This window comes from Cygnus atratus, chromosome 15 (genome assembly GCF_013377495.2).
Source record: "Cygnus atratus isolate AKBS03 ecotype Queensland, Australia chromosome 15, CAtr_DNAZoo_HiC_assembly, whole genome shotgun sequence".
NCBI classification, from domain to species: domain Eukaryota; kingdom Metazoa; phylum Chordata; class Aves; order Anseriformes; family Anatidae; genus Cygnus; species Cygnus atratus.
In genome coordinates this window covers 11,219,016-11,234,003 of record NC_066376.1, presented here as the reverse complement: position 1 = coordinate 11,234,003, position 14,988 = coordinate 11,219,016, and the positions used below count along the sequence as shown (strand labels likewise).

The window sequence follows — 14,988 nt, the reverse complement described above, 5'->3', positions numbered from 1 at the left end:
CAGTAGCCAGGTCATTTTGACTGCAGTGCTACTGCTGCTGTTATAACTGAGTGTTATTAAACTGACAGTTTGGAGGTAAACAACAGCTAGTTCCTGGGACCTTTTTGACTAGTAGCTAAAACCAGATGTTTCTCTTCCATTAGTTGAGAAAACAAGTTTGAAAATCTTTTTTACCTTCCCCTCAGAGGAAGGGGAACCTTTACTGGTTTTACAATGGGGGCCTCCTATAAGCCAGCGTTCAATTTAAGGAATTAAGACTACTTTCACCAATTGTTATCTACAGAGCAGATAATTTGTTAGCCTGATGGTAGCTAAGTGCCCATCTGTTTTTTAGTAAATTTCTATTAGCTTTATATTAGAAGAAAAGTCAAAATATGATTTTTTGGGGGGAGGAGAGGATTGGTTTTTGTTTATTTGTTTTTAATATACAAAGAGCCTTTATACATTTTAGCCTAGTGGGATTTGAACTGACTGGTGGATCTAGCCTATCTCATCACCTTAAGGAGAAGAGGAATAATTATGTGAAAATTAATGAATTATTATGTTATTTATATGACTGTACTATGACACATAAGCCAACTACAGTTAGTTGACCAAAGGACAGTGTGTCTTTTACAGGGAAGCGTAAAACTATTTGAAAGCTCCAAATAGTCACAACCTCTAGCAAAAATAAACTCAAAAGCTACAAGCTCACCCCTACAAAACTAGCAAACATATTATTAATATATGGTGTAAATAGGATAAACATAAGATGTGGTGTGTGTGTAGGAATTCATAACCAGTTTATAAAAAGTGAGGTGGGATTGTCTGCGTTTTGCTGATAGTTGTGAAAAAGAAGGCTAGAATTCTGTAGGGTACTGGCCAACTTTAAGATTCCCATTTTGGGGGGAGTAGATCACAGTTGCTATTCAGGGCAAAGCGTAAGAACAGAGCAAAAGAGCATTGATATTCCCTAAAATATTCCACAGCTTCCTGCAGCTTGCAGCTCTGGAGGTGCTTTCTGTATATTCAACAGCCTTAAGCTGATCTCATTTCCCGAAATTAGTTCACTCTCCTGCAAGCCAAAGTAAATATTTAACAACCACAGCATCCTCTGATAAGGAGCTCCATGGCTTAACTGGTTGCTCTGTTTCTTTCTGTTTCTTTTTGAACTTTGCTCCTCCTCCCAGTCTCAGATGTATCTTAGGTCTTACACTGGAGAGACAGTGAACAGCTTTTTACTGGTTACTTCTCCCTGATTCATTTTCAGATTACTACAAAATCCCCTGTCAGTATCCTAATCCCTTGCTGTGCATCTCTCAGCATCGCTCATCGTGTATCATCTAAGCAGAGATTTCCAACAAAAAATGTTGAAATTAAGTTTTCATGAGAGAAATGGAACATCAGTGAGGATTTAATGGACGATTAGAATATGGAGAATGAAGCTGTTTTTACCCAGTTACTTGTGATGTCTGTGGGAATCTGCATTCATACCTGTGCTGTTCAATGTGTTCATATTGATAACTGGCCTGGAAAAAGGGGCAGTGTGTGAAGTGACAAAGTTTACAGATAATAACGAAGGGAATAAAAGTGCAAATAGATGAGGAAGATTTGAAGAAAGGTTACTGGAGACCAATTGATCAGCAGATGAAATTCACTATAGTTAGATGTAAAGTAATGCACGTGAGACAAAACAAACCTTATATAATATATAACTGCTCTGAAAAGGGCTTTTGGAATTATAGCAGATAGTTCAGTGAAAAATCTCGGGGTGCAGTAACACTGAAAAAATCCCCATAAAACGTGAAGAGAAGTCGGGAAAAGAGCAAAGAAGAAAAGAGGTAATCGTGTACATTTCTTGTATATCTACCATGCCTTTGAAATCTTTGTGCAATTCTATGTTTCCTGTCAGGGACTATTTAAATGTGTCCCTGAGCCAGAGGTTCATGGTACAGTGCTGGCCAACGCAGCGTTCTCACCTTCTGTGGTCCCGCGTCTTCCTGGTGCTGGACTCGGGGTGGGATAGTGAGGTCTGTGCTCTAAGTTTGCCTTCGGATTTGATCTGTTCACTGCTGCTAGATAAAGATGATTCTACTTCGGTTTCTAACTGTGTTTCAGTCTCTTTAGGATAGGATCAGCATAGCGGAACTGGCGCCACATCTTTTGAATAAGGACATCGTGTTATAGAGTTACATGTGCTCAGTGAGCATGGATATCACCACTTACACAGGACTGTTTGCTCCACAATTTTAGTTGTTTGAGAAGAACAAAGTCGAAGTGTAGCTAGGTGACTCTGTAATGCAACTTTGATAACTTACAACTTGTTTTCTTGGTACTTTCTTCTGTTGCCAGTTTTTGGTGTTGTGCTTCTGTCCCTAAAGAAGTAAGCTTCTGGGTGTGCATGGTCCCCAGCCAAACAGCTGGCAGCCAGCTCATGGGGATTCATGAGGCTTACAGTAAAAAGCTTGCTAAATAGATGACTTTGTGGGGCACAAATAAAAATGAAAGCAAATGCAGATCCAAACTTCAATTTCACACAGTAACAGCGTGGCTGAGGCCTGGGCCCATCTGCTCCCCCCAGTGCAGGGGGCCCAGGCCCGTGTCCAGGTGGCTTTGGGAGATCTCTAAGGAGGAGACTCCACAGCCTCTGTGGGCAACCCGGGCCAGGGCTCCGACACCTGCACAGCACAGAAATGCCTCCTGGTGCTCAGAGGGAGCCTCCTCCAGTTTGTGCCCACTGCCTCTGGGCCTGGCCCTGGGCACTGCTGAGCAGGGCCTGGCTCCATCCTCTGTGCACCCTGCCTTCAGGGATTTGTAGGCATCGGTGAGATCCCCCTGAGCCTCTTCTTCTCCAGGCTGAGCAGTCCCAGTTCTTTCCTCACAGGAGAGGTGCTCCAGTCCCTTCATCATCCCTGTGGCCCTACATTTGACTTTTCCCAGTATGTCCAGGTCTCTCTTGTACTGGTGGGCCCAGAACTGGACACAGCACTCCAGGTGTGGCCTCACCAAAGCTAGGCAGAGGGGAAGGATCACCTCCCTTGACCTGCTGGCAGTACTTTCCCTGATGCAGCCAAGGGTAGCATTAGTCTTCCTTGCAGCAAGGGCACAGTGCTGACTCTTGTTCTACTTGGTGTCTACCAGGACTCTTAGTACCTTTTCTGCCAAGCTGCTTTCCAGCTGGGTGCCCCCAGCATGTGCTGATGCTTGGGGTTGTTACTCCCCAGGTGCAGGACTTTGCACTTCTCTTTGCTGAACGTCATGAGGTTCTTGACAGTGCATTGCTCCAGCTTGACAGGGTTCCTCTGGATAGCTGCATGGCCCTCTGGTGAATCACACTTCTCAGTTTTGTGCCATTTGCGAATTCAGTGAGGGTGCACTCCATCCCATTGTCCAGTCCACTTTCTGTGACTTTACTGTATTTCATGAATGCTTGCATATGTCTCTGTGAAACTAATTGATTTTGACTGGCTAAGTGCAGTCACATACATTGTTGCTGGTGGATGTAGTTTGTTTCTAGCCAGATTATTAGAGACTTAAATTATTTTCCATCCACAAGGGGAGGAGTGAAGGAGAAATCATTACATAAAGCTAGCTATAGTGAAGGTTTGAAATTGAATGCAAATGTAGAAAAATTAAATTAAAATTGAAATCAGAACTCAAAATCTGTTTTTTCTTGTTGTCTTTAATTTTAGGCTATTGTCATATAATGCAATGTAGACAAAATTATGCTGTGGAGAATGTAATTATATAATTAAATCTTTTGCCTTAATGCACTTGGACCAAAGAATGAAAGGAACCAAACATGTATTTTTCCTGAGTGTTAGAGTACACAGGGAGAATATCCCTGCAAATGTTTCATATTTCCATGTTTCTTTGCTTCTTTTTGGTAACCCATTTTGACAACCACACTAGCTTTCACACAGTCTCTTAACTCATTTGTGCAATTGATTTTTTTGTCATGTTTTCTCTTGTGAGTGTTTGCCCCCCTACATAGTGTGGATAACTACTGCTTCAAAGTGCCCTTTACCTTGATGTATTTTAAGATAATGCAGCTTTCTCTGTCAGTTAGTGTATGTCTGGTGGGTTAAGCAGTGTTACTGGAGTTGCAGCAAGACAAATTGAGGTGTTTGCCATGCTTTGCATGTTCCCTCAGGACTTGAAGCCTCTGATCAGATGTGAGATGCTAGCACCAGAGAGTGGATTTAGCTTTTCAGGGATTTTTTTTTTAAAGGAAAACATGTATAGTGTTTGTTCCATTAACATTTTGGAAAATAAATACTTCTCAGTGTTCAGTGCAGGATTTGAGAACAAAACCATGGCCTCTGCTTTACAAAAGCTTTGTCTACGGTGAGATTTCACGTAATGAGTCTGATCATGCAAAAGGCAGGACAGGATCTTGTTCGTGTTCTCACCACTCTGTTGTGGTTTGGTGAACAGTTACACTGGCAGCCAAAGCTACCAATGCTTTTGTTTTAAAGCTGAATTTTCTGATCTCTCTAAACTCCTTATACAACCAGATGAACTTGAAAAAGAGCATGTTAGTTTGTGGCCTAAAATTAAGCGCTAGGTGTAAATGTTTAAATCACCACATAGAGTGTTCAAGACGTGTGTTCACTCTCTCTCTGTTCCTGGCATGTTTTTAAATGTGTTTTGAGCAGAGGGGAAATTCTTGGGTTTTATCTACACAAAAGCCATATTACAGGTCTCAACACACTCAAATTTAAAATTTAGACTGGAATTTTTGCAAACTTCAGTTTGCAAAAAAAAGTTGCAAACTTCAAAATATTGTTTTGTTCAGAAAAAAATATTTTAGAACAAACTCTAAAAGTAGAGGGCGTCTTAAGGGAGCTAGAGGTTTTATTGTCTGAAACCTAGCCTGTAAAGGTCTATCTGTGATTCTGTGATCTATAGTTACAGACCTGCGTGCGTACTCCTTCTGATGGATCCCAGCCAGCTCATCTTTAGGAGTTGGTGCCATGGGGTGATTAACATTTTGAGGACTGGGTTTTGTTCTCAGGATGAAACATTCTGGGGACTGGGTTTTGTTCTGAGGATGAGGTTTGAATTCAGGCAATATTCATTTAGCCTCTGATGCACTTTGTTCATCTTGGAGGGCAGCAGCCTGTAGGCATCTTGAGAAGTTCAGCTCTCCAGTGTAGACAAAGTTGGCTTTGGCTTAAGAATGATTAAGGAGTTTGTTTTTGTTTCTAACTCCCTATACATGGAAAGATGTTCTCGGCCTTGCCTCTTCCTCCTTGCTCCGTCCCACGGTCTCCAGCAAAGCTGTTTCCAGGCCAGTGTTTCATGTTGTCAGACTGGGCAGTGTTGTAAAAATTTGCATGGGGGCACTGACTTAATTCCTTACAGTATCTTGCCCACCTGTACCCATTTTTCAGCAGATACAGTTAACTACCTAGCTATGTTTCATCTTTTGCTTAGATTTACAGATTCCTGTTTCCATTTCTCTGTATCGTTTCTGACTTGATTCTGTTCATTGCTGAAATACCTGTAAGTGTCACTACCCAAAGCAAGCCCTATAAGGTATCTCAGTTGTTTATCATACGACTTATGAATCAAAAGATGTCAGTTATGTTTGTGATATAGGTGCTCTGTCTGCTTTGTGGAACTGAGATTTTGGCAGAAACTACTTTTTGTGGTTCAACATGCTTTTGAAATGCAGGAGTGAGGGCAAATAAGGCAAATACTTATCCCAAATGGAAACTTTGCAATTCTGCTTTTCAGCTTGAGACACTTTTCTTGGACGTATATATTTAAATCTCAAGTCTCTGAACTGTTTTATGGATTCTGAACAAATGGAGCTTTTTCCAGAAAGATGGAAAATGGTGGTGAAAACATTGTGCCTTATTTATCTTCGCCCTTTCCATCTCTGGTCTAGGGAATTTTCTAGTGTAGTGACCTTGCAGGAGACCTTCAAGTAACTGTGCTCTCTTGAGATACTGCTGCAATGTTAAGAGCAGAGGGAACTGACAGTGAGTGGGACATAGTCTTGCAAATTTCCCCAAAGCCTCATAATACATAATGTTCTGTAAGTACACGTTAAGGAATCCCTTGCAGCCAGGAATCATCCATCTTGTCCTCAGCCAGTCTGGCGGTAGACATGGTACACTCACCCTTTTCTTGCCCTGCTGTGATTCCTGTGCAGAAATGAATCTGGACCACTGTTTTCACTTGGTATACTCTATAAATGCTGTATGTATTTATTTTCTTCCCATTATAGTCTCTGTACAACAGGAGTGGTCCGATTACATATCAACAACTGGCTGGAAGTGAGTTTCTGCCTGCCTCATAAAATCCATTATGTTGCAACAAACTTTATTCCTCCAGAAGCAATTGAGAGAAGCCTGAAATCTATCAGGTAAGAGCAAGTCCTTCAGGCTGCGGTCTGTCCTTTTGCCAGGTCCAAGTATTATGCTGCAAATGATTGTACTGGCACAGCTGGGGGGATGAAAGGACACTTAGTGGTGGGTGGCTGGGGCGTGAGCTGAAACAGGACTCCCTGAATCTTACGCTGAGGTATCATGCTGCTGCTGTATACATGGTGGTGCAAAGCCACAGCTTTCATGTTAACATAAGGTGGTTGCACTGAATTTGGTAGGCAGTGCTGCAGGAGAGGTCTGCACTATTTGCATTCAGAGAAATCATGTGTTCATTTTAATCTGTTCACATGGGACTGATTTTTCTTAAAGAGGAAAGAGAGCCTAGGCCCTTTGATGTCTTATTTCTTGCTCTCCATGTTTACAGCTTTTTACCTGCAAAACTAACTTACTCCTGCCTTCTTCCTCTCTTCTACTTCATTCTATATTTCAGTGATGCACATGTGCAATTTTCAGTCACATTCTCTAGGGTTAATTGTATGCCAGCAAGTGTCATCATTTTTTCTGTAGTCATTAGGGCATCCAGTTATCATATAACCCTCTATCCCCATTTTGTGGGGAACATCTTATCTTGTAACATAAAAGTAATCTTACTCTGAATCCACTTACAGCAGAAGGATGATATTAGAGCCTCATTTTTACCAGATGAGGTATCATGGTCTGGGAATAACTAAACCTTCAGGAAAGGTTGCAGTTTACTGTGCATATATATTCCTTTTTTTTCTGCAGGCCTTACCATGCCTTATTACTTCTAAATGATGAGAAGTCGTTGCTTAATGAGCTCCCATTGGACTGCTCTCCTGCCCTGGTGAGAGTAATTAAAACTACCTCTGCTGTGAAGAATTTGCAGCAACTGGCTCAAGATGCTGACTTGGCATTGCTGCAGGTACGGGGAACTGTAAGCAGTAGCTGAAATTCTTTTAATTCACAAGACATTTTCGTTCTTCGTGCCTGTGGGTTTCTGTGGTATATGAGCATGTTAGTTTTTTTTCAGTGTGAGCAGAGTGCACAGAGAAACCTTGAGCCTTAGAGTATGGGGGAAAGATGGGCGAAATGAAGATCAGTGGTGCAGTGATGATGCTCAACAGTCCTGCATCCAAAGCTGAATCATAGGTTGCTGTGGAAATTCTTAACGTTGTCAAATGCTGTTTGATGTGTCACATGTTATTTAAACCCTGAACTTATTCTGAAGGCAGAGTTAAAAGATGGAATATTTTTCTTTCATTTCAGCTCAAACAAGACTTTTTGGTCGTCTGACATGACTTTTCTGTCATTGTATGGAAGTACTGCTGAGATTTTGAATTTTGCTTTTTTGCTGTCCTAACTTTTCCCTGTTTCCTTAATGCAGGTTTTTCAGCTTGCTGCACATCTTGTTTACTGGGGAAAAGCAATTATTATTTATCCGCTGTGTGAAAACAATGTCTACATGCTTTCTCCAAATGCCAGTGTCTGTCTGTAAGTAGAAGGAAGATCAATGATTGTATTAAGAAATTGGTGAGAAGTGCAGATATTCTTTCCTTCCCTGTCTGACTGGGTACAGGGTGGATCTTTCTTTGTGTATGAATTTGTTGCAATTGTGCAGAACACTAATCATTATGTGTGCTGGAAATTGCGAAGCCACATACATTACATGTGCTGGAAATTGCAAAGCCACATACGAGTTTGTCTGGGGTAGGGAGCGGTATCAAAGCAGTTCAATATGCTTCTGCAGTGACGCGGGACTTGGAAACAGTATTTACATTGTGACGCTACTCTTAGTATGTCCCATACTTTAGTACATCACTGTGTCCGTATCAGAAAAGGTTGTATGATTGTGAAGCAATGTGGAAAGACTTAGAAAGCTTGATTAAGTTAAATCGATGAATATTTCACGGGACTGTCTGGGTATCTGGCACACAGCATCACCTGAAGAGAATCAAATTAGCAAGTCAGGGTAGAGTTGCCGTCAATATTGTATTGTTTCATATGATGGCATTTCCACTTACATGCCTTTCAGTAGACTGAAGGTAATGCAGATAGTCTGAGGGAAGGTAGCGGCAATCAAGGAAGATATGGAGGCAGCAGTGGATATTTTTGCTCTGCTGAAGATTGGCAACTTTTTCTGGGTTGGATTTTGAGATGTTTTTAGAAACCATGTTGGAACTCAGTTATAGGAAAATACTTTTAGGTCAAAACTAATGGGATGGAAGTATAAAAATAGTCCTGAAAGGGACCTTGAGGTCATGCACAAAGAGCTGTGCCTGTGTCATATATGGCAGTGCTGTTCTTGAAGACAAACAGTTTTCGTAATATTTAACTTGACTCTCCCTTACTTCTAATCAGTCGTATTGCTTTCCTTGTTCAGCACAGGCAGGGAGAGCAGTCACATCTGCAGCTGCATTTAGCTTGTTTGAAGATTGTCCTTATATACTGCCCATCCCCAGTCTTGTCTTCTCGTGACTGCCCAATCCCTGTTCCTTTGATCAGGGACTGCACAGGTCTAGACTTTTTATCATTTTTATTTTTCTTCTCTGGATTCCCTCCGCACTCTGAGTAATACAGTGAAGCTGAATGTAATGCCAAGATGAAAATACATATTCTACTTGGTTACTTAAAGCAAGATGCAACATGCCGTTAAGTACCTTTACTGTGTTTCTAGATGATAGAGAATATTTCATTTGGAATTGACACTTAATATAATGCTTAAGTGGATAAATATTACACTGACCAGCAATATAAAACTGATTTCTGCCTTTACCTCTTTTCTGTAGTTACTCTCCATTAGCAGATGCGTTTTCTTGTCAGTTCCGGGGCCACAATCTGCCATCGATGCTTTCCAAGTTCTCCCTCCCAGTGTCACTCTCAGAGTTCAAGAATCCACTTGCACCGCCTGTTCAGGAGGTGAGATGGGGGAGCATGCAAGAGCTGTTTGGACAGTGTATGGTTGCCCTGCTAAGGAGAAAAAGGACTGGTGATGCTTCTGGAGTGCCTGGTTAGGAACTTGCTACTGTAGGCTTAGAAGTTGCCACTTACTACATTTCCAAATGTGATTTGTTGTTTCATATCCATGTGCCAAAAAGCTGAGGGGATTTTGAAGATGAAGTTGTGTGCATGCTCTGTGGTAGCAAAGCACATTCCTAAAAGAAAAATCAGAATGCTTCTTTTCCTTGAGTGATGTAGTATGGAAGAAGAGTGAAGGCCTGTCATAAACTGTAGAGCTTAATGCAAGTTTGTGGATTCCTCACAATCACATTTACTTTTATTATATCCCATCTGGTTTTAAAAGCAAATTGTCTATTCACTTAGCTTTTGGTACAAAACTGAAATTGTTTAAAGGCTATTGCAGGAAGTAGATTCAGCAGGTAGTCAACAGAAGCCCGTGTGTTACAACATCAGCATTTTGATGTTCAGATTTGGAATAATAGCATATTGATTTTCGATTTGTGTGCTGTTATTTTGCTTGATCATGGTTTGCAGCATTTCTGGGAACTGGTGAAATGCAAGAAAGATCTCAGTAATGTAAGACCTCCAGGCTGACACTGTTACATTCCCAAATGAAAAAACCTCTGAACAATCATTGTGGCAAAGTGAGCACAGGCAAATTTTTTAACTGGTATCTTGTAGTGCTGTTTGCTAGTCTTTGTACTTTGATGACTTTCTGTTTATATGAAATTAGTCACTGTTCAAATACCTAGAAGATTAACATCAATTGAGCACACAGACACAATTGCGAGAGAAGAATTTGGCGTAATTACAGGTTGGCAGAGATAATGATCAGAGATAAAGGTAACTACTTATGTAGCTTCTAATCCCCATAGTATATACTGGTCAGCTGCCATCTTTAGAGGCAGGGGAAGAGCAGTGACTACTGTTTTGTCAGTACTTTGCTGTAGTTGCAGACAAATCTCTGTCCTAAAAATTGAAGCTGAATCAATAGAGTTAATTTTATTTTAGCTGCAGTAGCTTTAGGAGGCATTTTTACTCTCAGTACTCCTTTTAAAATTAATTACCTGCTTTAAGACTTTTCCTTCAATACTTCTGGTTGTTCTCAGACATCTTACTTTTGTTTAAAATGCATAAGTAAAATCTGCCACTCACTACTGCAGTTATGAGGAAAGCCTTGAAACAACAGTGCATGTCAATGTTTGCCAGAGCTGTTGGAATGCTAAAAGGGCTCTTTTAGGTTGTGCATCTTCGCTCTGATGCTCACCTCTCCGTGATGGGGCTCTGAAGGTCAACAGCATGGGTGGTTTTCCTCATCCTTTTGGCATATGTTCATGCACTGAGGATGAGGATGATGCTGTGAAAAGCTATGGAAGTGCCTCCTGCAGTCTGAAAAGGGGAGGTGAGTTTCTGTGGTTGTGGAAGACTTGGGACTGCTTTGGCAAGATGTGCATGAGGATGAGCAAGAAAAACCATAAACCAGTGGGCTGCTGTGAGAGATAGCTAGTTTTTTTTTTGCATAAAGTTAAGCATGCCAGTTCTTGGAGAAGTTTGAAATGGAGAGATGTTTTTGTATAATTATGTTCCTGTAGAAAAGGTACATTCTTCTGCTTTAATGTACCTTTATAGAATTCCTGGTAGTATTGTTTTGTTAGGAACTAGCCTTTTAAGAGAGGTGAATCCCATCCCTATCCTGGGGTGGCCAGTCTCCAATTGTAATTAACAGAGATCTAATCGATAGAGCAAGTAATCTGATGAAACGTGGGTGTTCTTTTTTTCTGCTGTGCAGCAGTAAAAGATGCTGTACTCTGAACTGTAAATATTGTCTAATTGTGTTTTCTTTGCCGTTGAAAAAAGATTAACAAAGTTTGGACTTTTCACTGTAATTTTGTCCTTTTTGTACATTGGAGTGGATGTTTTTTAATTTGTTGTGTTGTGTTTAAAAAAAACTTTGAAGAAATTCACTCATGGTCATATCTTGTGCTTTTCATCATGCTGACTGTACTGTCTCTGTATTTCTGAAGGTAGTCTGTACTGAAAGGTCAGTACTGTGGGAAGTCCAATCACTAGTTACCTGTGAGACGAGGCTGACCCCCAGCTCCCCATACCTTCCTTTGAGGTAGTTGTAGAGAGCAATAAGGTCTCCCCTCAGCCTTCTCTTCTCCAGACTAAACAATCCCAGCTCCCTGAGCCGCTCCTCACAGGACTTGTGTTCCAGGCCCTTCACCAGCTTCGTAGACCTTCTCTGGACACACTCCAGGGCCTTGATGTCCTTCCTGTAGTGAGGGGCCCAAAACTGAACACAGTACTTGAGGTGCGGCCTCACCAGAGCAGCATACATGGGGACGATCACCTCCCTGGTCCTGGTGGCTACACTATTCCTGATACAAGCCAGGATGTCTTTGGCCTTCTTGGCCACCTGGGCACGCTGCTGGCTCATGTTCAGGCGAGCATTGACCTGTCCAAGCCATGGGCTGCCAGCTTCTCCAGGAGAATACTTTGGGAGATCGTGTCAAAGGCCTAGCTGAAGTGTAGATAGACGACGTCAACAGCCTTTCCCTCATCCACCAGGTGGGTCACCCGGTCATAGAAGGAGATGAGGTTGGTCAGGCAGGACTTGCCTTTCATGAACACATGCTGACTGGGCCTGATCCCCCATGTGTCTTGCATATGCAGTGTGATTGCACTCAAGATGACCTGTTCCATCACCTTTCCTGGCACCAAGGTCAGGCTGACAGGCCTGTAGTTCCTCCTCACGACCCTTATAGATGGGTATCACATTAGCAAGTCTCCAGTCATCCGGGACCTCTCTGGATGACCATGACTGCTGATAGATGATGGAAAGTGACCCTGCAATCCCATCCACCAACTCCCTCAACACACTCAGGTGGATCCCATCTGGCCCCATGGACTTGTGACATTCTAGATGGGGCAGCAGTTCTCTAACTATTTCCACCTGAGCACTGTTGTTTTTTTCTGCTCCCCATCCCAGACTTCTAGGTTGGGAGGCTGAGTACTCTGAGGATAAGTGGTCTGTCTCATAAAGACAGATGTTAAGAAGGCATTAAGAACCTCAGCCTTTTCCTTATCCTCAGTAGTCATGTTTTAATGCGGCTCCTTCCTTCTGTGTTGATGCAGTCGTGATGCCTGATTTAAAAGAGAACATTTATTTTTTGTTTGCTCAGTTACATGGGTGGATGTGCTCCATTCCTCTGGGTAGATGAAAAAATGGGACACTGGCATTTTTGTACTTGGGGTACTGTGGTATTTTTCGATTGGCAGGAGGTACAAACAACCTGCAATACCCTCAGTAAGGACAAGACTGCCTTGAGAGCTTCGTTGCATGTCTACGTTCTGCTTTGGAGTCTGTCTGTCAAGTAGGTAGGAGGTGGCCAGGCAGTGGCATCTATCAAGACTGCCTGTGCAGTATGTTGCAGTTGAACTCTTCAGCAGTTGAATATCTGTCCTCTGTCAGTGGTCTTGTGCTTATATTTGCCGAGTTGTTGGTCTTTGGGTAGGGATCTCTACGCTAGCTTCCCTTTTTCTCTGATTAATCTGCCTTGCTTGGATAAGCAGTGTTGCAGTAGCGTGAGGATGAGCCTATGCCTACAGCTCAGCTGATATAATGATATCTCGGTGCTGCCAAGAGGAAGTGGCCCCGGTTTTCCTTTCCACTCTCAAGTATGCACACATGCCTTCCTCCTTTCCCCCTTTCCTTTGTGCTGGTGCTCTGGCTCCTGTCCAGCTTGACTCTATTCACTTAACTTGTTTCAGCCACGCTGGTTTTCTGCCAGGTTAGCAGGTGGAATTTGCTCAGGGGATCAGCAAGATCCAGGACTGGCACGGAGCAAGGGAGGCACTTTTGCAGCAGGGGATGTGTGTAGGGAAAACAGAAGCAACTTCCCTTTTTTCACAGTGGTGATCTGTCTGTTAGCAACACTGTGCTGTGTAGTGTCACCTGGACTTCCAGCAGTCCACTCCAACCTGGGATTGTGACCCAGGCAGCAGCCAGTTTAGCTCATGCTGCTGGTACTGGATCCCACTAGGGTGTAGCCATGGGATGAGGAGATCCTGTGAGCTGATATGGTAGCGTAACTCATATTACTTTTTAGCATTTTTACTGGAAGAGAAGCAGTTTGCATCTCCCCCACCCCAACCCCAAGAAAGCTATCCTTCTTTTTGCTTCCAGTGACTCTGGGCTCTTGTCCCAGTGCTCTCCTCTTGCTTGTGTGGCACAGCACTGGTGTGACTGCGCGGTGGTAGACCAGAATGGAGCACTGTGGTTGAAAATTAATCTGGTGTTTTGCTGGAATGGTATACTGGCTGGGATGGAGTTAGCCTTCCCCACAGCAGTCCACACAGTGCTGTGCTTCGTGCTTGTAGCTAGAACAGCATTGATATTGCATGTTCTTGTTACTGGGAAGAACTTAGGTGCATGTGTATGTAGCTTGTGGGCAATATTAGCTGCTTGGACCTGCAACTATCTGTCTTGATCAAGAAGGTTTGAGGTTACATACAGAAGCCAAGGATCTCAGTAAGCAGATTAAAATTTAATCTCAAAGCCACTTCTGACACTCACCTTCCTGTTTAGTGTCGTTCTGTTTTCTCTTGCCTTAGAACAATGTGATTTCTAAAGAATATAGCAAGCTTTTCTGCTGATAAGAGACTCTGCCCCTCTGATTTGCACAGGATTGTTTGTAGAATTACCAGCTTTTTGCTCCCATTCTTGTTGATAAGCTAAGATGCCTTTTATCATTGTGGTGGCATTAGCTAAACAAAGTGAAGAGCTGTTTTGAGTCTAGGTCCATGTTCTGTTTATCTAAGATTACAGTCTTAAGGTGTAATTCAAATTCCTTTTTTTAAAAAATGATCTGAATATAATCTAAATCAGGTTGTACATTTGTAGATAGATGCTCTTTCTCAAAAGTTGTAGGAGATAAGGAGACACAGCCTAGATTCATTGCATACAAAGCAACTGGTTCAGTTTTGACAAAGAATACAAATGTCTGTGTGCAGAGAACACCCATTTATGGCAGCCTGGCTCTAGGGTGGCCTCATGGCCTTTTGGAAGAATATTCTTGTAGAATGTTGCAGAGCAGCAACGCCAGTCCTCTGGTCGTGTCCCTCTATGCTGATGCAGGAGTATCAGGAGCAGATTAAAACTTATGTAAGTATACCAGGCATGTGCCGGACAACTGCAATTGCTGCATAGGAATGTTTTAATTCTGCTTCTCAGTGTAAGGTTTTCTTTGTACAATATCAAAGTTTCTTCACCCAGATACTCTGTGCTAAGTTTCTTGGCAAACCAAGGAAAAATCAAAATGCTTGTGGCTTCCCTCCTCCATGCCTTGTAGCCTCAGCTAGTTCAGCTGTTTGAGACGAAGATTTAACATATCTCTGTGCTGCCCTGAGGAACGAAGATGGACTAGCAGAGGGGATCTTTCCACCCATGAGGTAGAAGGGATGCACCTATGTGAATTAGACATCGCATTTTGTCCCTGCATCCCCTTCCCTACAATAGTTCCTTATTATAATACACAGTTATTATTGTAGTTAACTACTTTATCCTTGATGGGGCTAGGATAACTGTGGAAAAAAACAGATAGGGAAGTATGACAACTGCCAGTGAACAGAACACGCATGATTAGTTTTTCAACTTTATTTGAATAAAGTCAATCCATACTGTTGGGAC

At 42.3% G+C, this 14,988-nt stretch overlaps 1 protein-coding gene across 6 annotated transcripts in view; it reads left to right on the top strand.

The window, feature by feature from the left end:
- NPRL3 (NPR3 like, GATOR1 complex subunit) overlaps positions 1-14,988 on the top strand; it is a 50,675-nt gene that overhangs the window by 22,741 nt on the left and 12,946 nt on the right. For all 6 annotated transcript variants that reach the window (XM_035548819.2, XM_035548818.2, XM_035548820.2 and 3 more), the window contains 4 exons: positions 6,218-6,355; positions 7,104-7,260; positions 7,723-7,829; positions 9,125-9,254. In XM_035548819.2, the coding sequence (XP_035404712.1) occupies positions 6,218-6,355; positions 7,104-7,260; positions 7,723-7,829; positions 9,125-9,254 (532 nt within the window). The remainder of the gene's footprint in view (positions 1-6,217; positions 6,356-7,103; positions 7,261-7,722; positions 7,830-9,124; positions 9,255-14,988) is intronic.